General features: G+C 49.8%; 2 protein-coding genes across 9 annotated transcripts in view; one reads left to right on the top strand and one right to left on the bottom strand.

Moving 5' to 3' along the window:
• Positions 1-69: 69 nt before the first annotated feature.
• ARV1 (ARV1 homolog, fatty acid homeostasis modulator) lies at positions 70-7,082 on the bottom strand. Of its 3 annotated transcripts, none has more exons than XM_084868785.1 (6): positions 6,818-7,082; positions 6,323-6,442; positions 4,816-4,969; positions 4,166-4,390; positions 3,501-3,647; positions 70-532 (listed from the first exon to the last, which is right to left on the bottom strand). In XM_084868785.1, exons 1-5 carry the CDS (start codon positions 7,028-7,030, stop codon positions 3,505-3,507), a joined length of 855 nt encoding a protein of 284 aa, XP_084724911.1. In that variant the 5' UTR covers positions 7,031-7,082; the 3' UTR covers positions 70-532; positions 3,501-3,504. The 3 variants fall into 3 exon arrangements, with proteins under 3 accessions (XP_084724911.1, XP_084724910.1, XP_084724909.1); XM_084868784.1 differs by lacking the exon at positions 70-532 and adding an exon at positions 2,388-2,854; XM_084868783.1 differs by lacking the exon at positions 70-532 and having other exon boundaries at positions 2,388-3,647; positions 6,818-7,081.
• A 152-nt stretch (positions 7,083-7,234) lies between these two features.
• Positions 7,235-22,416, top strand: part of TTC13 (tetratricopeptide repeat domain 13) — a 32,101-nt gene continuing 16,919 nt past the window's right edge. For 2 of the 6 annotated variants that reach the window (XM_084868692.1, XM_084868691.1), the window contains exons 1-5: positions 7,235-7,590; positions 13,136-13,230; positions 14,545-14,620; positions 16,162-16,232; positions 19,687-19,752. In XM_084868692.1, the coding sequence (XP_084724818.1) occupies positions 7,311-7,590; positions 13,136-13,230; positions 14,545-14,620; positions 16,162-16,232; positions 19,687-19,752 (588 nt within the window). In that variant the 5' untranslated portion in view covers positions 7,235-7,310. Of the gene's footprint in view, positions 7,591-13,135; positions 13,231-14,544; positions 14,621-16,161; positions 16,233-19,686; positions 19,753-21,036; positions 21,130-22,416 lie in introns of all 6 variants that reach the window. The other 4 variants (XM_084868694.1, XM_084868693.1, XM_084868690.1 and 1 more) reach the window with 3 other exon arrangements.

Raw genomic sequence — 22,416 nt, 5'->3', positions numbered from 1 at the left:
AGGAAGTGAGAGTCCGTGCTCTTGTCTCTGTTCCCCCTGCCGGCTGCTTCCTGGACGTGTGTGTCCCCAGTGGGTCGTTTTCAGGAAGGTCTCAGGGCTGCTGGGCCTTTTTTTTTTTTTTTTTTTTTAACGGTTAATCCTCTCCCAAAGATATTTTTCCATTGATTTTTAGAGAGAGTGGAAGAGAGAGGGCAAGACAGAAACACATCGATGGGTTGCCTCCTGCACATGCCCTGACCAGAGCCCGGGCAGAACAACATGCCCTTGACTGGAATCGAACCCAGGACCTTTCAGGCTGCAGGCTGATGCTCTATCCGTTGAGCCAGACCGGCTATGGCCTATTGGGCCTTTAATACTGTAACCCCTGCTCCTCTCCTTTTTCGGGGTGGAGATTGCTACTGGCAGAGAGGGGAGGTGAGCCTCCTCGGGAGCGTGTGCTGGCGGCCTGAGCGTGCAGGGCCCGGCGTCGGGAACTGGGCGAGGTGCTGGGAGGAAGCTCGTTCCCGCTCATTTCCTGCGTTGAAAGGAGCAGCTACGGGGGGGGGGGAAGGAGAGGTGGCTTTCAGCATGTGACATATTGTCCAGTGGGGACAAGAAATCGAAAGTGGTAAGACCAGCCCTAGTCTGTCTGGCTCAGTGGGTAGAGCATTGGCCTGTAGACCGATGGGTCACGGGTTCGATTCCAGTCAAGAGCATGTACCTCGGTGGCAGGCTCGATCCCTGGCCCCGGTCGGGGCACGTGCAGGAGGCAAGCCATTGATGTGTTTCTCTCACATGGATGTTTCTCTCCCCCTCCCTTCCCCTCTCTCTCAAAAATCAGTGGGAAAACGTCTCTGGGTGAGGATTAACAGAAAAGAAAAAAGGAAGTGAGAAGGCCACACCATCTCTGGCCTGTTGAATTGGGCCTGTCTTTTTAAAATATGTTTTTATTGGTTTCAGAGAGGAAGGGAGAGGGAGAGAGGGAAGCATCGATGACGAGTAGAGACGGGCTGCCTCCTGCACGCCCCACACTGGGGATCGAGCCCACAACCTGGACATGTGCCCTGACTGGGAATCGAACCGTGACCTCCTGGTTCATAGATCGAAGCTCCATCACTGAGCCACGCCAGCCGGGCCCCTATTTATTTAATTCCTCTTTTTCTTTATTATTCTGTTTCGCGAACAGTAAGTTACCCCTTTTTTAACAAGGGGAAATAGACCCAGGAACCCCCACTGAACTGGGTGCACAGACCAACGTGGTCCCAGGGGTTGGTCGCTCATTAGACCAGGCTTAGAGGCCAAGGTCTTAGTCCCAATGTGGCCACCATATAACCATCCCTAAGTACATCCCTTAACTATCCTAAGTTGTAGTTTCTTCATTAAAGACTATGATTTACAAACGACTTTTTAGCTCAGTGGTTGAATGTCAACCTCTGAACCAGGAGGTCACAGTTCAATTCCCAGTCTGGGTTGCGGGCTCAATCCCCAGTGTGGGGCGTGCAGGAGGCAGCCGATCCATGATTCTCTCTCATCACGGATGCTTCTATCTCTCCCTTTCCCTTCCTCTCTGAAATCAATAAAAATGTATTTTAAAAAGTAAAAAAATATTTTTTAAGTGTTTTCGCCTTTTATTCTGTCTTGTAAATATCTAAAAATATTCTTTCTTTGGCTCATATAGACAGCGCGATGTTTTCTTCCAAATTTAGCTTAGAGGGCTTCAGACAGGGATAGAAAACCTTGGAACAAAGGACCCCTTGTCCATGTCTCATATGCCTCATTCATGTCAACATAGTGCTCTCACTGAGCGCTTCTGGCTCATGGCTATGTTGGCAACTCATCGGCCACCAGGGGGTGCTGTCAGCGTAGCCACCGTCTGACCCATGACACAAGGCTGAATGCCCATGCTTTTCAGCATATGGGATATCTAAAAGGGATTTAGCTTGGCTGGTGTGGCTCAGTGCCCGCCCATGAATCAGGAGGTCATGGCTCAATTCCTGGTCAGGGCACTTGGGTTGCGGGCTTGATCCCGGGTGTGGGGCATACAGGAGGCAGCTGATCAGTGATTTTCTCATCATTCATGTTTCTCTCTCTCTCACTCTCCTTTCCTCTCTGAAATCAATAAAAACCTACTTTAAAAAAATAAAGGGTTTTAACTTTTATACCTTCGAGTGGTTTTCCATATAAATGCCTGGTTGGTTCTTTCACATCCCAAGGAGCGAAAGAACAAATGAGTGAAACAGGAGGAGAGAAAAGGGGCGAGGCAATATTGATTTAAGAACAGCTTCATTGAGGTATAATCCACTCCTGTAAAGTGTACCACTCAGCTGTTTTTAGTTATTTGTTTCTGGATCTGTTCATTTGCAAGGTAACTTACAGGGAAAGATACTGAATTGAGGATCGACAAAAGCTTATTTTTTTCTACTTTATTAAAAGTCATAAGAATACAAAATATTGTTTTAAATGTGTCATTTAAGTCAGTAGCAAACATTTAAATGAGAAGGTACAAGAGAGCGACAGGAGATGGATTTGGATGAATCCGAGTGCATGCTCCTCTCTTCATTGAGATGCTTACCTGCAGTGCCTACAAGGTGTCCCTCTTTGCTGGTGCCCCCTTCCTGCAGCAATGCCGTGTGTGTGTGAGGTTCCGGTGTTCTGGTGTGTCTGTGCCTGTGCCTGTGGTTTTGTCTCCTGTCGGTGGGGTGAGGGCTGAGGGGGTAGGGTTGGGGTTTTGAAGGTCATGACCATGGCTTTCTTTCCAGACAGTCTATCTAAGTCTTGGCTTCCTTTTGCGCCACAGGAATGAGGAGTTTGGTTGTATTTATGTCTTCTCTTTCTCAGATGGAGCTGGCCATGCCACAGAGAGTAAAGAATAAAACTGTGGGTGATAAAACAAGCATTTGGAACCGCACGTTCTGCTGAAATCCTAACAGCAAACACTGGTTAGGGCAGGCCGTGTCTTACAGGAGGCAGAGTAACTCGGGCCTGGACTCTGGGCACTGAACTTGACCCAGTTTGCGGGGGGTCAGGCACACACACGGGGGACTGTAATTTCAGGCATTCACAGGTATAAGACACGAGCCAATGTAATGGCGGGTAAAGGTCTTCAAAACGCTGTCAAAGTCAGGTGACCTTATTTTCCTAAACAGAAGTCGTAGTGGGGCATCGTGTCTGCCACAGGGGCAGCCTCAGAAGATCCCGGACGGGCACTGGGTCCTGGGCCTCGGGGGTGGGAGGGAGGGAGGGAGCAGATGGTCGGAAAGGGTGGGGCAGGTGTCGCAGGGACCGACCTCTGAGTCTGAGGTCCTTGCAGGAGTGAGTGGGAGCGCAGAGTCAGGCAAATGGTGAGGACAGGCTCCGGGTGCGGATGTCCCTGAAGATGATGCAGTGAAGGGCCCTGTGAGGCAATCAGGTGTGTGTGTGTGTGTGTGTGTGTGTGTCCTGTAAGGGCCTCCTTATTCACAGTGACACCTGTCTGCCTGGGGAGGGACCCCTGTGGGTGCAGGCACCAGGCGCCGCTGTACCTCCTCAGAAGTCCTGTGACTTGTAGTCGGCGCAGTCGCTGCCGACGTCCCACTCCATCGTCTGGAAGAGGTGGACCATGGCGCTCTCCGTCAGCAGGCCGCACACGATGGCCAGGAAGGACAGCTTGCGGCGGGTGTTGAGCGTCACTGCGGAAGCAAAGGCGCACGGGTAAGGTCTTCAGAGCGGAACGGCGGGACGCTGTCATGATGACGTGACAGGTGAAAACGTTTTGAAAACTACATGGCGAAACTGAACAGATACTGAATACGTGCTATGCAGACCGCACTATACAAATGGTAGGCATTGTCGTTATTCTATAAAGATTTCCAGCGTTTAACAGGTCATATAAAAACTGTGATCTAGAAATAAAAGGATATAGCTTTTTAAAAACGTATATATGTATATATATATTTACTGATCTCAGAGAGGAAGGAAGAGGGAGAGGGAGATAGAAACATCAATGATGAGAATCACTGATTGGCGGCCGCCTGCACAACCCCTACTGGGGATGGATCCTGCAACCCGGGCAGATGCCCTGCCAGGGAGTCGCACCATGCCCTCCTGGGTCATAGGTCAAAGCTCAACCACTGAGCCACACTGGCCGGGCAAAGCCTAGAAGCTTTATTCCGTGGAAAGCTGAGAAGACGGAGTAGAAGGGCCATACCTCTGATTGCCTGGAAGTTTGAGGTCAGGACAAACAGCTTGATGAGCCGCAGGCACAGCGGGGTGTACTCGTGCTCCCAAATGACAGCGGGGATCAGCAGGAGCTTCCCGTAGCTGGAGAGCAGCAGCGCCTTCAGCAGCAGCAGGAAGTTGGGGTTCTTCTTGGTTGCGATGGACCGTTCTACCCACAGGAAGGTAAAGATGCCCACAAAAAAGGCAGCTTGTTCTGAGAGAGGAAACGGGAAATAAAAATCTTTTTTTTTTTTTTTTTTTTTTTAAATATATTTTATTGATTTTTCACAGAAAGGAAGAGAGAGGGATAGAGAGTCAGAAACATCGATGAGAGAGAATCATCAATCAGCTGCCTCCTGCACACCCCCTACTGGGGATGCGCCTGCAACCAAGGTACATGCCCCTGACCGGAATCGAACCCGGGACCTTTCAGTCCCCAGGTCAACGCTCTATCCACTGAGCCAAACCGGTCCCAGCGAAATAAAAATCTTAACGAGCGTCCCGATCCACACAAACCCTAACCCCAAAATACAACGTATTTCCGAGAACGATGGTTTTCTCCCTCCCTCTCCCTTCCTGGCATCAGTTTAAAAAAAAAAAAAAAAGAAAAGCAGGCGAGTAAGGGTGGCCTGCGCCTACCGAGAGACGCGATGGCGAACATTCGGTAGAAATCCCACTCTTTGGCGTATCTGATGAAGTCGTCGGGGTCCGTGTTCTGGCTGGAGTCCTGGAGCTGCCACCACCTCAGGTAGGCTTCACAGAGCAGGCAGAATATGCAGAGTTTTCCGTGCATCTGGCGGTCAGAGACACGGCACCGGCCGGTCAGGGGAAGCAGCGCTTAATTCCAATGGGTGCAGACACGGGGTGTATCTGTGGTTTTGAACATCATCGCCATTCCCAACTGCCCATAAGGAGTGCATGGCTCAGTGGTCGGCAAACTCATTCGTCAACAGAGCGGCAAACCGCGGCTCGAGAGCCGCAATGTGGCTCACGAGCTGCAGTCTGCCGACCACTGGCATAGCTGCATTCAATCTATAAACTGGTGGTTTTGAATTAGCAATGTCTTCATCAGAATCACATGGGGAGATTTTTCCAAAATAAATACCCATGTCTCGGCCCCAGTCCTGATTCGGTCTATGGAAGTATGGTCTAGGACAGCCGACGCCAATCTTTGGGACTTCAGGGAGAACCACCAGTGGGCCCTCGGATCACCAGTTGGCGACTGCTACTCTAGAAAGTACTGCATACTTTGCCACAGCTCTGGAGGAAGGGAGGGGGATCTGAATGTGCAGCACTAGTTAAGAATCACAGCTTTAGCCCTAACCGGTTTGGCTCAGTGGATAGAACATCGATCAGCTGCCTCCTGCACACTCCCTACTGGGGATGTGCCTGCAGCCAAGGTACATGCCCTTGACCAGAATCAAACCTGGGACCCTTGAGTCTGCAGGCCGACGCTCTATCCACTGAACCAAACCGGTTCAGGGTTGCCAGCTTTAGCAAGTAAAAATACAAGCCACCCACTTCAATGTGACTTCCAGATCAAACCCCCTGTCAGACACATACAAGGATAACCAATGAATGCATAAATAAGTGGAATAACAAATTGGTATTTCTCTCTCAAACCAATCTTTTAAAGAGTTCTCAACTCAATACACTAAATGTATATTTGAAAAATCCAACTTTATAAATGGGGGCTGCTGAAGTTCAATACTGTTACTTACCTCATGCATTCCCTCAGGAGCAGAGTATAAAATGGTACAAATGACATTTTAAAATATTTTTCTTTAATGTTTGCTTATTTCTTACAGGTGTAATTCTCTCCCTGTCTGGATATATTTAATTTTATTCTGTAAAAATAATTGATATCTGTTTCAAAGATAACTTACTGAAAGGCAACCCAGATAATGGCTTCTCAGTTTCCTACCGGTGACCACATTCTTCAATATTCACTAAACATGGTGTACTTAACGATTATTTCTAGAAACTTCCACACCTTGCCAAGAAAAAACAAAGCAAAACCCACCCTCATCAAGATTTCTTTTTTAAGAAAAGGTCCTTTAATTCTGTTCACAATGATTCTTTTAAAATGCAAAAGCATCATCGAGTAAAATTAGGAAATTAAAAAAAAATAATTGTCACAACTTACGTTTATTTTAGTATTGAAAAGAATATGCCTGTAGGCCTGGGCTTTGCACAAAATAGCATTAATCAAAATTATCACAGGATCATACTCGATATATTTGTCCACAGGTTTCTGGCAGGATTTCTGAAATAATGAAAAACAATATGAGAACATTAACCTTTTAATCTTTCCTTTAAGAAGCTAAAGACTGCCAAAACCGGTTTGGCTCAGTGGATAGAGCGTTGGCCTGCAGACTGAAAGGTCCCAGGTTCGATTCCGGTCAAGGGCATGTATCTGGGATGCGGGCACATCCCCAGCCGGAGGTGTGCAAGAGGCAATTGATCGATGATTCTCTCTCATCGATGTTTCTAACTCTCTGTCCCTCTCTCTTTCTCTCTGTAAAAAAAAAACAACAACCAATAAAATGTTTTTTAAAAAGCTGGTACAAATTGGCCCCCAAATCTCGCCACCCCATTTTCTCCCCTAAGGACCCCCCTTTCCCCCCATGGGACCACTCACGCAGATGGTTATCTTCAGCACCCCGTGGTTATAGTCTCGGTACAGCTCCTTGGCCTCCTGGTTGCACTCGATGCACCTGTACTGGCAGGAGGCCGAAGCGGCGGCGGCGGCCGTAGGAGCGGCTGACGCCTCTTCGGGGTTTCCCTTGCCCCCTGTCACCCCCTCGGGGCCCCCCTTGCCGGGCCGCAGCCCACCCCGCCCACCGGTCCCCATCTCTTTGACCGCTGGTAGCCCAGAACTTCCGATTCAGCGCCGCTGGAAGACGTCAGAAGCCAGAACGGAAGGTCTGCGTCGCGCGGTGCTTGCTGGGACTCGTAGTCCCTTCATCTGAAAGAGGGCCCCAGGAGCTGGCCCAGCGGGACTACAACGCCCAGCAGGCAATGCGGCTCGCCGCTCCGCCCCTTCCCGCCGCCCACCTGCCGGCGGCCGCGGGGTGAGCCTGGGAGGCCGGCAGCGCCCGGCGAGGGCCGCCGCACATGCGCCGTGAGGGAAGATGGCACCTGCCGGCTGCCGCTGCCGCTGCCGCTGCTGCTGCCGCCGGGGAGACGCCGCAGCCGCCGCCGCTCGGCGCGTGCTGGTGCCGCCGCTGCTGCTGCTGCTCGCGGTCCTGCCGTCCGGGAGGCCGGGCGCGCTGGCCACCGAGCACTACACGCCGCTGTCGCTGCTCAAGCAGGAGCTGCAGCACCGGCAGCAGGAGGCCCCGGCGGGCGGCGGCGGCGGCTGCAGCCCGCAGTCCGGGGACTGGGGCGACCAGTTCTCGGCCGAGTGCGGCGGTGAGTGCGCGGCGGCGCCGGGGGGGTGGCAGGGCCGTGGGGGCTGCCGGCCGGCTCCACGCGGGGTCACGCCGGGGCCGCTTCCTGCCGCGCGCGCCCTGGTCCCGGGAGGCGGCCTGGGAGGGCGGTGAACGGAGCCAAGAGCGGACCCCAGGCTCCCGGGCCAGGGGCGGCCTCTCCCGAGCCCCAGCAGCTGCGGGAAGGAAGGGCGGTGGAGGAGCTGGCAGGCGGCCGGGGAAGCCCCCTGTGCCCGCCCCGGAACCCCCTGGGGCGCCGTGGGAACCAAGGGAGGGACAGACGGATGGACAGACGGATGGGGACCCCGCGCCGGGCAGCAGGGATGCCTGGCCCATGGTGAGGCCTGGAAATCGGGGTGTCCCCGACGACTCCCCAGGCTGCTGCGTGTAGGAAATAGCCTGTGCCATTCGATCCCCTGGAAAGAAAGCGGGGAACCGAACCGCCCGTCTTATCTGCCGTCCGGCATCTCGCTTCCGGTTGCTGCTGGATGGACCTGGGACCTGTCAGGTGTGTCTCCCCGGAGGTGAAAAGGGCCCCACGGGCCTCCAGCCGTCGTGGGACTGCTCATTCATTGCGCTGGGCGCCCTTGGCCTCCCTGGAATGAATGGGCCGTGAGGGGTGCCGCAGAGGAGCGACTTAGAGAACCGGCTTTGAAGTTCTGCAGCAGATGCTTTCACCCTTCAGCCGCCGCCCTCCCTCTCCTTCCCCCCCTCCCTGGACTGAGTCGCCTTAAGGCTCACTTTTCAAAGGTCTGAGTCCACCTCCCTCTCTCGTAGGAAGTGGCGTGAGAGCCGTGTTCGTGGGCATTCTGTACCTGGAAGACAATAGTATTTTATTATTATTCTTTTTTTGGTTGAGATTTTTTTGGTTGAGATGTCAAGATTAGCACACACACAGATTTCCTTTTCGCACCGCCTGACTTCCTGGAGGAAGTCCCGGTTCCCCGAGGGCTAGGCCGCTTGCTTTATTGTGGGTGTAGCGTGTAGCTGCAGACTTTGGCTAGTGACAGCATGCACCGCAAGGCCAGCCTGTCTCGCCTTGGGAAGAAGGAATGGGTTTTATGATAGATTAAATAGAGGAGGTAGCTGGACACCAGGATGGCAGGACACAGGCTTTATTGGAGGGAAGAGTCAGTCCCCCTGCCGGCTGCTTCCAGAGAGAGAGAGAGCGCGCGGAAGAGAGCGAGGGCCGGGGTACAAGCACCTTGAAGGACAGGGGCCGGGGCTTAGGGCACTTAGCACACCCTGATGGGTGATTAGGGACCGAGGGACTTAGGAAATCGGGGGCTTAGGGTATTTGGCAGGTGCTGATGGGTGGTTCAGAGCTCAGGAATGTCTGGCCACAGGTGGGGTTTACGTCTGTCCATGAACTGGAGGAAGGGAGGGTCTATCATTTCATACTTCGTGGCTCTCTGTGAATGGGAACAAGCCAATGGCCTGCCTTTGCAAAAGGGTCTCCCCTCTAAGGGGAAGATCCTGTGACCTAAGGACAGGGTTTTCTCTCCTTCGGCAAGAGGGCATGCGGTGAGGGAAATGAGAAATGGTTAACCTATCTGAGCGCTTGCTGTGTTGTCAGAGTTGAAGGCTGTCAGCCTCCTCTCTCCGTCGATCAGGACACCCGTAACCACAGCACAGATAGGATGGTGGTTCCTGTTTCGGGTGAAACCACCTCTTTCCTGCGGCCCCACAGCTGCCAGTAGAGGAGCCCAGGTGGTTAGGCCCTGGGCTAAAACCCTGCTTCACGCTAAGTGGTTGTAGGTGGGAGCACACGTCTGTCGCATTTACTAGCAAATGGTATACACGGAGTGGCCAGATGATGATGATCTCTCTGAACGCATGATAATCTGGCCACTCTGTGTGTGTGTGTGTGTGTGTGTGTGTGTGTGTGTGTGTATGAGAGGCCCGGTGCATGAATTCCTGCATGGGTGGGGTCTGGCCAGCCTGGCCAGGGCGCGGGGACATGGACGGTTGGCCGGCCTGCCTGCTGGTCGAACTCCTGGTGGAGGGGACCATTCGCATATTAGCCTTTTATTCTATAGGATAGACACGGAGCGACCAGATTATGATGCGTTCAGAGATCATCATCATCATCTGCCCACTCCGTGTGTATACTGTGTAAATCTTCATTCCCCTTTCCGCCTATAGTATAGCTGAGCTGTGTGATGCTCACTGGCTGGAGAAGACCCAGATTCTAGGCAGTGGAAGAAACAATTGGATTTATATCATCAATTGATGTTATTGATCCAGGTAGATCAATTGATGTTATTGATCCAGGTAGATCGTTTTATCCTGTAGCATCAGGCTTATGCCCGAGTGCACCTCGCCCCACCCCCCAATAAAGATAGATGTGGGTTTCCTTTTAAAAAATATTTTTTATTGATTTCAGAGAGGAAAAGAGAAGAAGAGAGAGAAATATCCATGATGAGAGAGAATCATGGGTCGGCTGCCTCCTGCAGGCCCCACAGTGGGGATGGAGCCTGCAACCTGGGCCTGTGCCCTGGCTGGGAGTTGAACTGTGACCTCCTGGTTCATAGGTCAATGCTCAACCACTGAGTCACTCGGGCCGGGCGTATGTGGGCTTGTAAAGGAATCGTTCTGTCCCTCCTTCCTCTTCCTCCTCTGTAGACTAGACACCATTGTCTAACCTTCTCTGCTCGGGAGGAGGCACACTGCCCCGGAAGCTTAAAGCGTAACTTATTTCAATGTTTCACTTCACTTTGTCTCTCCCCCAGGCTGGACTTCTTTTCTTAGCTCGGAATTTTAAACATGCCATTGCTCATGAGCTTTGCGAGTCCCTCAGCCAGCCTCGCAGGCTGACATGCATGTCCCAGCAGCTGCTGACAGGTGCTGGAGGGCCTTTGTCACTGCTGACGTCAGGTTGTTCCCAGAGGCCACTGCTGGTGCTGCTCGGGGCTGTGGTTGGCTCTGTGGCTTCCCTGGCTGCAGGCTCTGACTATGTGGTGGAGATGCTGGGACATCTCCTTTCTCCCTCCTCGTCCTGGACAAGCAGGTGGATGCTGGACCCTCTGAAACCATTGCTCACCCCTCTCTGTCCGAAGAAGAAAAGGTTGTAGGAACCAATTCGGGATTTACCGTGAACTCGGCCACGGCCCCGGGGGGGGGGGGGGGGGGTTGATGATCTGAATCCAGAATTCCCAGATTATCCGTATCAGGTCTATATTCGTGCAAGGGTCCAGCAAGACTCAGGTTGTCAGGATCAGACAGACCTGCACTCACCAACTAGCATTCAGCTCTGGGTCTGGCCAAGTCCATGAGACTTAACGATGGCCAGTGCAGTCCTAGCTGGTGTGGCTGGGTGGATAGAGCGTGGGCCTGCGGACTGAAGGGTCCCAGGTTCAATCCCAGCCAAGGGCACATGCCTGGGTTGGGGGCTCGATCCCCTGTGTGGGTGTGTGCAGGAGGCAGCTGATCAATGATTTGCTCTCATCATTGATGTTTCTCTCTCTCCCTCTCTGAAATCAATAACACACACACACACACACAAAAGGTGGTCAGTACAGGGGGTATCTTCCTTAACTAAGGGACCAGTAGTTTAAAACAATGAAATCGGTCTGATGGCCCACAGCATTCAATCCTCAGTGCCTTGGAGGTGATAAGGAATCAGCAGGCGGGAGCTTTTGTAATGAGAGCTGTTTCCTTTCTTGCTCTGGCTACGAGAAAGTTAAGTAAATTTTTGGCAACTGTGGCAACCCTTGCCATTAGTATATTTGCTCAGTTCTTTTCCTTGATCCTGATTTTGTGTGTTTGTTGACCTATATAATTTTGTGACAAGTCTCTTCTGAATTTTTTAAAATCTATTTTTATTGAATTCAGAGAAGAAGAGAGAGAGAGAGAGAGAGACATCAATGATGAGAGAAACGACTCCTCCTGAGGATTGAGCCTGCAACCCGGGCGTGTGCCCTGAGGAGGAATCGAACCGTGACCTCCTGGTTCATGGGTCAACGCCCAACCACTGAGCCACACCGGCCGGGCCTGCCTGCAGCTTTCGCCTTCAGCCTCTCTCCTTATGCCTGGGATGTCACGCCCTCTTGCCTTCCATCAGCATCACCTGCCTGTAGCACCCCCATCTTGAAAAAAAACAACAATCAAACAAGTAGCAGGGACAGGACCAGGGCCCTTCCTGCGGTGACCTCATCTCTCTGCAGATTTCCTCAAAGGAGATTTCACGTGCTCCGCCTCCACCTGTCCAGGCTCTCTCAAACCTATCCATCAGCTCTGCTGGGGAGCCTTCTCGGTTCTGACTGGTCTGAGAGATCGACATGGAACAGATCATCAGGAGAAAAACAAAATGTCACTTTGTCTGCACGGGGGCCTCCGTAAGGACAGAAGCCACAGGCGGTCAGTTGGGCAACGGAGACTCCTATGCCATCATCCTGAGCTGAGACTTCAGAGGGGAAGAGGGCTGGTCCCTGAGACAGGAAGGACACACGTGTGGTCAGCGCCCGCCCTTCCGTGCAGAGAGCCAGGGCCACGGAGGGGACTTGGGACCAGCAGGTCTTGTCAGTTCCTCTCCCAGCCCAGGGCACGCGGCCCCCATTCTGTCGATCTTTCTAGTAACGGCTCTCTCCCGGCGGCTGCGGGCCCTCTGTAAACCCTCTGTAAACGCTTTGAGGCCGGTCAGGGAGAGATGAAGACAAACTTCTCTCTCGTCTCCGCACCCAAATTGCTCCCCTCGGGCGGCCGCGGGTGCGGCCCGGAGGAAGGAAGTGGGTGGCATTGCCCTGCCAGCACCCAGCGCTGGGGAGGGAGTGGCGGCAGCTGGACCCTGGACCTTTACTGAGTGCCGATGTGGCAAGGCTGGGCTGTGCTCTGCTCCTCCTTCGTTGTGTGACTTTGAGCATGTCCATTCATTCACGCCGAGCTCATTTCCCCACGTGTCCAAGGAGCCCAAGGTGACGATTGCCAGGCTCCTGTGACAGCTCTTATCCACCTCTGTCTGGAATGAACTTCCTGCAAGACAGCTCCAAGCTCTGGACTTAAACAAAGTCATTCTTCCCTCAAGGATTGTCCTTCCCCTTCAACTTCCCCTTTCAGTCCTCTTCCTGTCGTGTGTATGGATCTGAGGGAAACGTTAACGCCAGGATGAGCAGGAGTGCCTGTGGTCACTCGTGTTTCTGAGCACTTTTTTGAGGTGGTATTAGCGCCCTGAGATGCGGAGTGTGCACATTAGGAAGACCTGGATGTAACTGCACGTAGACGATACAGTTACTCACGGAACTGACTCCCTGTTTGCCGCGGGACCAGCATTGAACTAGGACTGGTTTGCCCGGCATCTTGGCACCTGGGAAGTCTCACTGGCTTTGGCCATTTGCAGGGTGGCCGTGAGCACAGTCATGAGTGGGCATGCAGGATACCGGACCTGTGAAACAGGTCCACAGCTGTCAGGGTGGACGGTCCACCTGTCCTCCCTCTGGTTTGGAGGGGCCTTCACATGCTCGCTCCCAGGTGAGCGGCGGAGAGCTCTGCATTGGAGGTGCAGACAGTAACAAGGAGTGCTTGCCTTTCAGAGTCCTCCTTCCTGAGCTTCCACGACTCGGACTGCGAGCCCCGGGGACCGCTGCCCTGCGACTCTCTGCTCTCCCTCAACACAGAGAAGATCCTGGTGCGTGTCCCCCGCCCGCGCCTCCTGTGTGTGCATTGCTTGTCCCCGCTTATCTTCCCAGGGGGTCTGTGTGCAGGAGACGAAGAGTGTGTACCTGTATTGGGTCACATTGAGCTCTTAGGAATCGGGAGGCCGGTCCCCCGGGACCTAGTACATGTCACTGTGAAATGCTAAGGAATGAGAGGGCACCAGGAACCTTATCTCTAGAGCACATGTGTCAAACACAAGGCCCGCGGGCCAAATCCAGCCCGCCAGGCCTTGCAATGTGGCCCGCACCTCGCTGTCATCACTGCACTCTGCTGTCAGTTTATGACATTGTCAGTTTATGACTGTTCAGTAAACCATTCGGCCCGCGATTTAGGCTGGATTTTAGATTTTGGCCCCTTCTCTGATTGAGTTCGACACCCCTACGAGGATTTGAAAGTACAGTCTTATAGTAGCATGGATAGCCGTATCCGGGGAAGTAGCAGCTCTTTATCAGACACCGTTTGTCTCCAAAACTCTGTAGAGGCCTCATTTTGTGTGCTGGACCAATGCTGCTTATTGAAATCATCCCACGTATAAGCGAACTCAGTGGTCGGCTAACTGCGGCTCGCGAGCCGTGGTTTGCCACTCTGTTGACGAATGAGTTTGCCGACCACTGGACTAGACTCAATGCTACGCTGCAGTTGGAAGCTGTGAGGATGGGGCAGTTGTGGCACATTGTGTGCAAAGAGGTAAAGGGTAGCATGTGACGGCGGTCGGCAAACTCACTCGTTCACAGAGCCGCAGTTTGCCGACCACGGAGCTAACTTACATAACCTGTTTCCAACTGGCCCCACTTCTGTTTTGAGTCCTGCCAAATGTTGTCTTGTTTCTTGGTCCGATTTTGTTGGTCCTCCTAGGGTGTCATCTTTACAACGTGTAGCTCTTATTTCTAAACCGTGTCAGGGTTTAAGAGCAGCGTCCTGTTAGCAAGACCCGCTGAGGAACGGGTCACTAGAATGTGAGGTTTGCAACACAGCTGAGGTCATTCAACGGCCCCCCGGGGATGCAGAGGCGTCCTGAGGCCGCCAGCGAGACCAATCCCCACGGAGGGGAAAAGGTCTGGCTCTCTGACACGGAACCACCACAGGAAGCACATTGAGTTACACGCAGACGGTGCCCTTGACGGTGGATGTGTCAGTGACAACTGATTGCTTCACCTGTAAATTCAATGTGGCTTTACGTTTCCAAAGATAGGTTTTTATATCATGGTTTCTCTTCCTCTCCGATAAGCTAACGTGTGTGTGTGTGTGTGTGTGTGTGTGTGTGTGTCTTTTTTGAAAATTTCAGAGCCAGGCCAAGTCGGTCGCAGAACAGAAGAGATTTCCCTTTGCTACTGACAACGACAGCACCAACGAGGAGCTGGGTGAGACTTTGGGGGGGCCTCGCACGTGTTAGGAGCACAGCACACGTCACTGTGGTCACTGTTGTTGCTGGTCCCTCTGATGTGACTGGGCCGCACCAAAGGAGTCTCTCTTATCTTGTTATCCGATAGGGCTGTCTGAATAGCAGCCACTGTTAGGGCGAATACAAGTTTGACCTTCATGTGTCTTTTCAAAGACGTCAGTTGAAAGACAGTCCTTTTTTAAATCTTGTTTTGAAGAATGCCCTCAAAAGCCTCTTCTTGCATTATTATGATGCTCAGTGTTTTGGAACTTTGCTTTTCTCAAGTTAGTTATAAAGATGATTTAAATCTCTGCATTTCATGTTTTATGCATGTAAGTGTTTTTGCTACTTTTAAAAATATATATATTTTATTGGTTTTTTACAGAGAGGAAGAGAGAGGGATAGAGAGTTAGAAACATTGATGAGAGGGAATCATCAGTCACCTGCCTCTTGCACACCTCCTACTGGGGATGTGCCCGCAACCAAGGTACATGCCCTTGACTGGAATCGAACCTGGGACCTTTCAGTCCGCAGGCCAACGATCTACCCACTGAGCCAAACCTGTTTTGGCAGTGTTTTGCCACTTTTTAAAATGTCAGGAAATTTAAGCTCTAATGGCAGTAAAAGTTTTAGTTGCTCATCTTTTTTTTTTTTAATTAATTTTTTTTAAATTAAACGCTCTACCCACTGAGCCAAACCAGTTAGGGCTGCTCATCTTCTTGAACATCTATGACAGCTTAGAATTAGAGTTGCGGTACAGCCTTTTTTTTTTTTTTTCTTTTTTTTTTGCAAAGAAATATAATCATCAAGTGGCACATTGAATGAGGAATATTTTTTTCAGGTGTATTTGGGGATGTACAGAGTTTGGGCAAGTATTATAGATGGAAACATAATAAATACATCATATTAAAACTTAACTAAACAATTTTATCAAAACTACTCATTCTTCACTAGTGTACATTTTGAGTAGTGTTTTAACGATATTTTGAATAGGAGAGGTAGATTGCAGTCTTGAATTATTTACAGTTAAGTATGACGTTAATATATATATTAATTTGAGCCTCTGTTTCTGTTCTCATTAGGTGATTGGTAGTAAACTTAGCATCCCCAGGAATCGAGATTTGTGATGCTCTTTGGGTATTAAGACTTTCACAGTAAAATCGCCTATTATGTGGATATTATTCAGGCTCATTACTAGTTCTTTTGAGATATAGATAGAAAGGCTCATAAAGGTTATTGGGTATTTGAAAGTGAGTGATGGACTTGAAAATGATAATTACTTCTTGTAGGCAGATGTTTTATCGCTGGCTTTAATAATTCACATCCAGATAAAAACCAGGAGACTGATTAGCAAGTGCGGAGTGGTAGAGGAATTCGATTACATCTTATAGCTTCTCGGGTTTCTGGAACTGCTCCTGGGCCTCGGAGCTGCCTTCTAAGATGTAGTCACGCGTTTTCGTTACTGATTCTAGTCCGAGATCCTTGCTTCTGACCTTTAATCTTTTTGTATTTCTTCCACAGCTATTGCCTATGTGTTGATTGGCAGTGGTCTCTATGATGAAGCCATTAGACATTTCTCAACAATGCTTCAGGTAATGTTCCTTCTTCAATATGTAATTTCAAGTTCATAGTCATGACATAAACATGGACTTACGCGTCGCTGAAGTGTTGCAATAAGCCACCTGTTTTAAGGAAATCCACCCTGAGTGGGGGCACTTCCGTGGTGCAGGCCTCGTCCTGGGGTCTCATTCCATCCGCAGTGTTACTGCCAGTGAGGGAAGCGAGTGTTCACCACAAGGTGGCAGGCGGGATTCAAGTGCAAGTTTAAAAGATAGTCATTAGCTAAGTTCACTTTCCTCTCTCCCATGGTCTCTTCCCATGAGGGTGGACAGGGGTGCTTCTTGGAATCCAGATGTTTGCAATCTACCTCTTCTATTCAAAATATCGTTAAAATATTACTCTATGCAGGAATTGCTCTCTGTGGTTAGCTTAAGTTCCACTCATGGATTTGTTTCTCACTTTTTTATTAAAAAATATATTTTATTGATTTTTTTTTTTTTTTTACAGAGAGGAAGAGAGAGGGATAGAGAGTTAGAAACATCGATCAGCTGCCTCCTACACACCCCTTCCTGGGGATGTTGGGGATGTGCCTGCAACCAATGTATAATACATGCCCTTGGCTGGAATCGAACCTGGGACCTTTCCGTCCACAGGCCGATGCTCTATCCACTGAGCCAAACCGGTTTTGGCTGTTTCTCACTTTTAAGTATAATTATGAGACTCCTCAGTGGGATTATCGGGCCTTTGATGGCGGATAACTGCGCTAACATCTGGTTAAGGTGAAATGCTTAAATACATAGCTGCCAGGGGACCCTTCGTGGAGCCTTACGTTGTTGGCCTTCTGTGCCCTAAGCTTATTTCTGTAGCTACTTCACCATTTCCGGTGATTGACGGGGAGAACAGTGACCAACACGTGAACTTTGGAGTTAGGGATGCTTAGATTCCAACCCACTTAGCTGCTCCCCAGTAAGTTACTTAGCTTCCTGGGTGATGAGGATAATAACTACCTCCCCAAATATTCCTGTTAGTCCTAAATGAGATGCCCTATAAAGTACTCCGTAGCCAGAACTTGGCACACATAAACGCCCAGTAAATTTTAACGGCTCAGAGCACCATTCCGGCATACCTGTCTGTGCTGATACAGCACGGGCTAATAGCACGTAGACTTCATTTTAAGAAAATAATTTTGACATTTTTTTTGCTGTGCTTCTATTTTCTCTTTTTTTTAAAGCATGGGTTCAGTTAGGTTGCTAATCCTAACTTTGCTCTCAAAAAAATTGATGGTCCATTTTTTAATTTTTACTTGAAAGTCCCCAAGGAGCTGTGCGTTTGGGTGGACATACGGAATAATACTCTTCAGTACTGAGTGTCAAGTGCAAAAAATAGAGGGTAAATAGTTTTAAAGTCACCTTTCTGTTTAACATGGCAATATTTAAAAAGGTAAGCTAGCACTCGTACACAGGGAACACATATGTCCTGACCGGGAATTGAACTGTGACCTCCTGGTTCCCAGGTGGATGCTCAACCACTGAGCCACACCAGCAAGGTGATTTCTCTCTTCTTATTCCTCGTTTTGGTGCCTCTTAGGTTTTCCACATCAGACGTGTGTGGAAAATCATATGTGCACAGCACACGGAGTGACCTGGAGGCCCACTTACATTTCAGTTGCAGTGTGGTGACCTTGGTCCCGTGTCTTCAGGTTCTAGGACTATAACACACACAACATGCAAGGACTTGATACCACACGCTAATGTTCTTTTTACTACTTTAGTAAGAAACTCGTTCCTGCTTTTCTGGCCAGAACTTTCCCATATTTGGCTTTATGTTTGAAAGTGAGAAATTTTCGTTGAGTTCTTCAAATTCTTTTTTTTTTTTTTTTTTTTAATATATTTTATTAATTTTACACAGAGAGGAATTGAGAGGGATAGAGAGTTAGAAACGTCGATGAGAGAGAAACACCGACCAGCTGCCTCCTGCACACCCCCCACTGGGGATGTGCCCAGAACCAAGGCACATGCCCTTGACCGGAATCAAACCCGGGACCTTTCAGTCCGCAGGCCGACGCTCTATCCACTGAGCCAAACCGGTCCCAGCGAGTTCTTCAGATTCTTGATAGCCAGTCTCATCAAGAAACCGTACAAGTCGGTGGTGGCAGGTGTGCAAAGAGCAATCATTGCTTTGTTTCTCACCGTGACTCAGTTTTATAAATCAGTCTCTTTAGATAATATTCTAGAAGCGTGATCGCTCTTGAAACCTAACTGCTCTTCTTTTTCAGTCGTTGGCAAATGCAGTGGGGCTCTTCCTGGGGAGTGAAATTGGCTTTTATCCCAACAACACCTTTCCGGATTCAGTCCCCAGAAAGGGGGTGCCTTCCGCTCGCCACATTAGAACCATTTAATGGGGCCGTTAGTTGGCTTTTGCGGCTGATTGTGATCTGATTCTGGTGGAAGTGACTCCAGTGTGATCTTAATAAACATCCTTTATGTCTATTCGTCTGTATGTCTGCCACTTAGTCCACTGTAGTCCTCCTTACATTGCTGGGTGATGGCTTTTTGGATTCGTCTGTCTGCGATCCCGTGACTTTGGAGTTTTAATTTAAAAAGCCAGCCTTGTGGTGGAAGAGCAAGTCTTGTTAAAATTTAAAGTCACCGTGTAAATGATGCGATGAGGATAGTGAGCTAGACCTTTATTTGAGACATCTAAGTGGGCATCATCCCAACAAAGGAGCTACCTTATTGTACCAGGGTTTTTTCATTTGCATGTAGTAGTAGATAATATGAAAAGATGGGGATATTTGTTTTCTGGAAACCCGGGTGAGTGGACGAGGGCAGAGGGGGGCGGTGGTGCTAGCAGATGCAGGGAGCTGGGGGAGCTTGGTGTCCGGGAGCTGTCCGGAGTGCTGACCTCCAGAGCGCGGGCGCACGCCTGTGAGCTGGCTGAACAGAAGGCAGGAGAGCGGTATTTCCTGCAGGCTGCAGAACGGTGTGGCCGTTAAGTGCAAGGACCACGTGTCCCCACCCGCCCGTGGAGCCCACGGTGTCCTGCTCCTCACCGCGCTGGCTCCGCGGGCGGCCCCTTCCAGATGGCTTCATGAGGACAGGACAGGAGGCACGCTGGGAAGGGGCCTGCCCCAGCTGTCCACCCAGGGAGACTTGCTTGCAGATGCCGTCAGCATTGGAGTGATTAAGGGGTGACCTGAATTCTAAAGAGGATGCTGTGAAAGACACCAGCCAGGGCTCAATATTTTAGGGTTTTTTTTGTTTTTGTTTTTTTGTTTGTTTTTTAATGCAAAACTCTCACTCCCATGGGCGTAAGCACACAGATTTCCCTGGCTGGGGACTGCGCGTGGACGTAGGTGTGGTAGCACAGAGCTGTCACTTGGGGCGTGAACGTGCTTTAAGCAGAAACTGACTTTTGTTTTGTTTTGTTTTGTTTTGTTTTGTTTTGTTTCTAGTTTTTGACGTGTTTCTGTTTTGGTCTGACTAGGAGGAGCCTGATCTGGTTAGTGCCATTTATGGCCGAGGTGTAGCCTATGGAAAGAAGGGCCTACATGTGAGTATGGAATAGTCGCGCCTGCGTGGTGCCTGCACGGCCAGGGTGGACGGAACGCTCGCGGCTGGCCGAGCGCTGGTGGGACGTGCGGAGGGCTGCCCAGGGGGCAGGGAGCAGGTGGCAGGAGAGGACTGACTGGAGAGCAGGTGGCCGGGAGGAGGGGACCTGCGGGTGTCTGCCCAGGTCTCCGGAGGTCCATTCTGCCATATTGTCTCCTCCACAAGGGCAGTCTTGGCCAGCCCGCACGTGAACTGGGCATAGACCAGCAAAGCGGGAGACCGGAACGGATTCCTGAGGCCCATCCGTGGTGCGGGCAGCGGCTGGGCAGCGGCAGCGCAGGAGGGCTCCAAATTGGAAATCCTTTCGCCGTGGTGGGGTTTTGTTTTTGTCTTGTTTTTTTTTAATATATTTTATTGATTTTTTTACAGAGAGGACGGGAGAGGGAGAGTTAGAAACATCGATGAGAGAGAAACAACCATCGGCTGCCTCCTGCACACCCCTCACTGGGGAGGTGCCTGCAACCAAGGTCCATGCCCTTGACCGGAATCGAACCTGGGACCCCTTCAGTCCGCAGGCCGACACTCTATCCACTGAGCCAAACTGATCAGGGCAATTGTGTTTTTTTCTTTTTTTTTAACATATATATATATATATATATATATATATATGTTATTGATTTCAGAGAGGAGAGATAGAAACATCCATGATTAGAGAGAATCATTGATCAGTTGCCTCCTGCATTTGCCACCCCCCCCCCCCCCAAAACTGACCTCCCGCTGGGGACCGAGCCTACAACCTGGGCATGTGCCCTGACTGGGAATTGAGCCATGACCTCCTGGTTCCTAGGTCGACGCTCAGCCACTGAGCCACACCGGCTGGGCCCTGGGCGTATTTTAAAGAGAACCTACCTGGACTTCCTGTTGTGTAGGATGCTCAGGGGTTTGATTGACACCCACTTGGCCCCTTCGCTTCCCACAATGCCGCTGGTCAGCAGGGTCCTCTGCCCGCTGGTGTCCACCTGCTCATCCCTGGAGATGCTTTGATTCAGGGCTGAACCGGATTCAGTTTAGAAACGGTTCTGCCATCTGTGGAGCTGGGATAGGAGTCGGGGCCAGCGTGCTGTCCATGAGCGGGTAGACAGAGTGAGCTGGATCCTGGTACTTGGACTCCTTTGACTTAGAGATGCTAAGTTGGAATTTATTTCTAAGTCAGTAGTTCTGTCATTGCTGAGTTGTTATTGCAGACACTTTAAGTAATCTCACACTGAGCTGCTGCCTTTTCAAGGACATTAAGAATGCCGAACTTGCTCTGTTCGAGCTGAGCCGGGTCATTTCCCTGGAGCCAGACCGCCCAGAGGTATTTGAGCAGCGAGCCGAAGTGAGTGCCTTCTTTTCCCCCTCCCCTTCCCGGAGTAGTTTAGTCTCACGTTTCTTTTCTATCATCTCATCACTTGTCAACTTTAAAGCTCCCTCTGCCTGCTCTGTCTTCCTCCTCGGTACTTAATGCTTTCAAACAACTGTGGGCCGATGATACTCCTGTCTTAGCATGTAATAGTAATATTTAGTAATAAAACATGATACTCCTGACTTAGCATATAATAGTAATATTTAGTAATAAAACACGATACTCCTGACTTAGCATATAATAGTAATATTTAGTAATAAAACACGATACTCCTGACTTAGCATATAATAGTAATATTTAGTATTAAAACTTGATACTCCTGACTTAGCATATAATAGTATTGGGTCGGCAACTAAGTAATTGCGGATTTTTTAAAGAAAATCAAAGACAATTTTTTCATGGAACTAAATAACTTTATTCTGTAATGTATTGCCCATTTCGATCAATGACCTTTTGCCATCTTTCAGGCAGCATCATAATCCCACGTTCAAAAAACTTCTGGTTTTTATTAGCAAAAAACTGAATCAGGTACGATTTGACATCATCATCATTATTGAAATTTTTACCATTCAAGGAGTTTTGTAAAGATCGAAACAAAAAGTAATCAGATGGTGCAAGGTCAGGACTATATGGTGGATGTGGCAAAACATCCCAACCAAGCTCCATTAATTTTTGCCGAGTGACCAAAGATGTGTGTGGCCTTGCATTGTCATGATGGAATACAACACCTTTTCGATTTGTCAATTCGGGCCGCTTTTCTTCAACTGCATTGTTTAATTTCGTTAGTTGTTCAATGTAGACATCAGAATTGATCGTTCGGTTGGGTGGTAAGAGTTCAAAGTAGACAATTCCTTTGTAATCCCACCAAACTGATAACAAAACCTTCTTTTGATGAATATCAGCTTTTGATGTTGTTTGAGTTGGTTCACCTGGCCTGCTCCACGATCTTTTCCGCTTGATATTGTTGTAAACAACTCATTTTTCATCGCCAGTTATCAGTTGTTTTAAAAATGGATCATTTTCATTACGTTTCTTTAGCAAATCGCAGCTGTTAATGCGTTGCGTTAACTGTGATTCTTTCAGTTCGTGAGGAACCCATGTATCGAGTTTTTGAACATAGCCAAGTTGTTTTAAGTGATTTTCAATGCATGTATGTGATACATGAAGCTTCTCTGCAATCTCACGTGTTGTACTGTGACAGTCCGAATTGATTATTGCTTTGATTAGGGCGTCATCAACTTCAACTGGACGACCAGAGCG

The sequence above is a fragment of the Pipistrellus hanaki genome, assembly GCF_964339955.1.
Source record: "Pipistrellus hanaki genome assembly, chromosome: 20".
Classification (NCBI taxonomy): Eukaryota; Metazoa; Chordata; class Mammalia; order Chiroptera; family Vespertilionidae; genus Pipistrellus; species Pipistrellus hanaki.
Note: the sequence above shows the minus strand (reverse complement) of the source record. Positions and strands in the feature narration are given on the sequence as shown.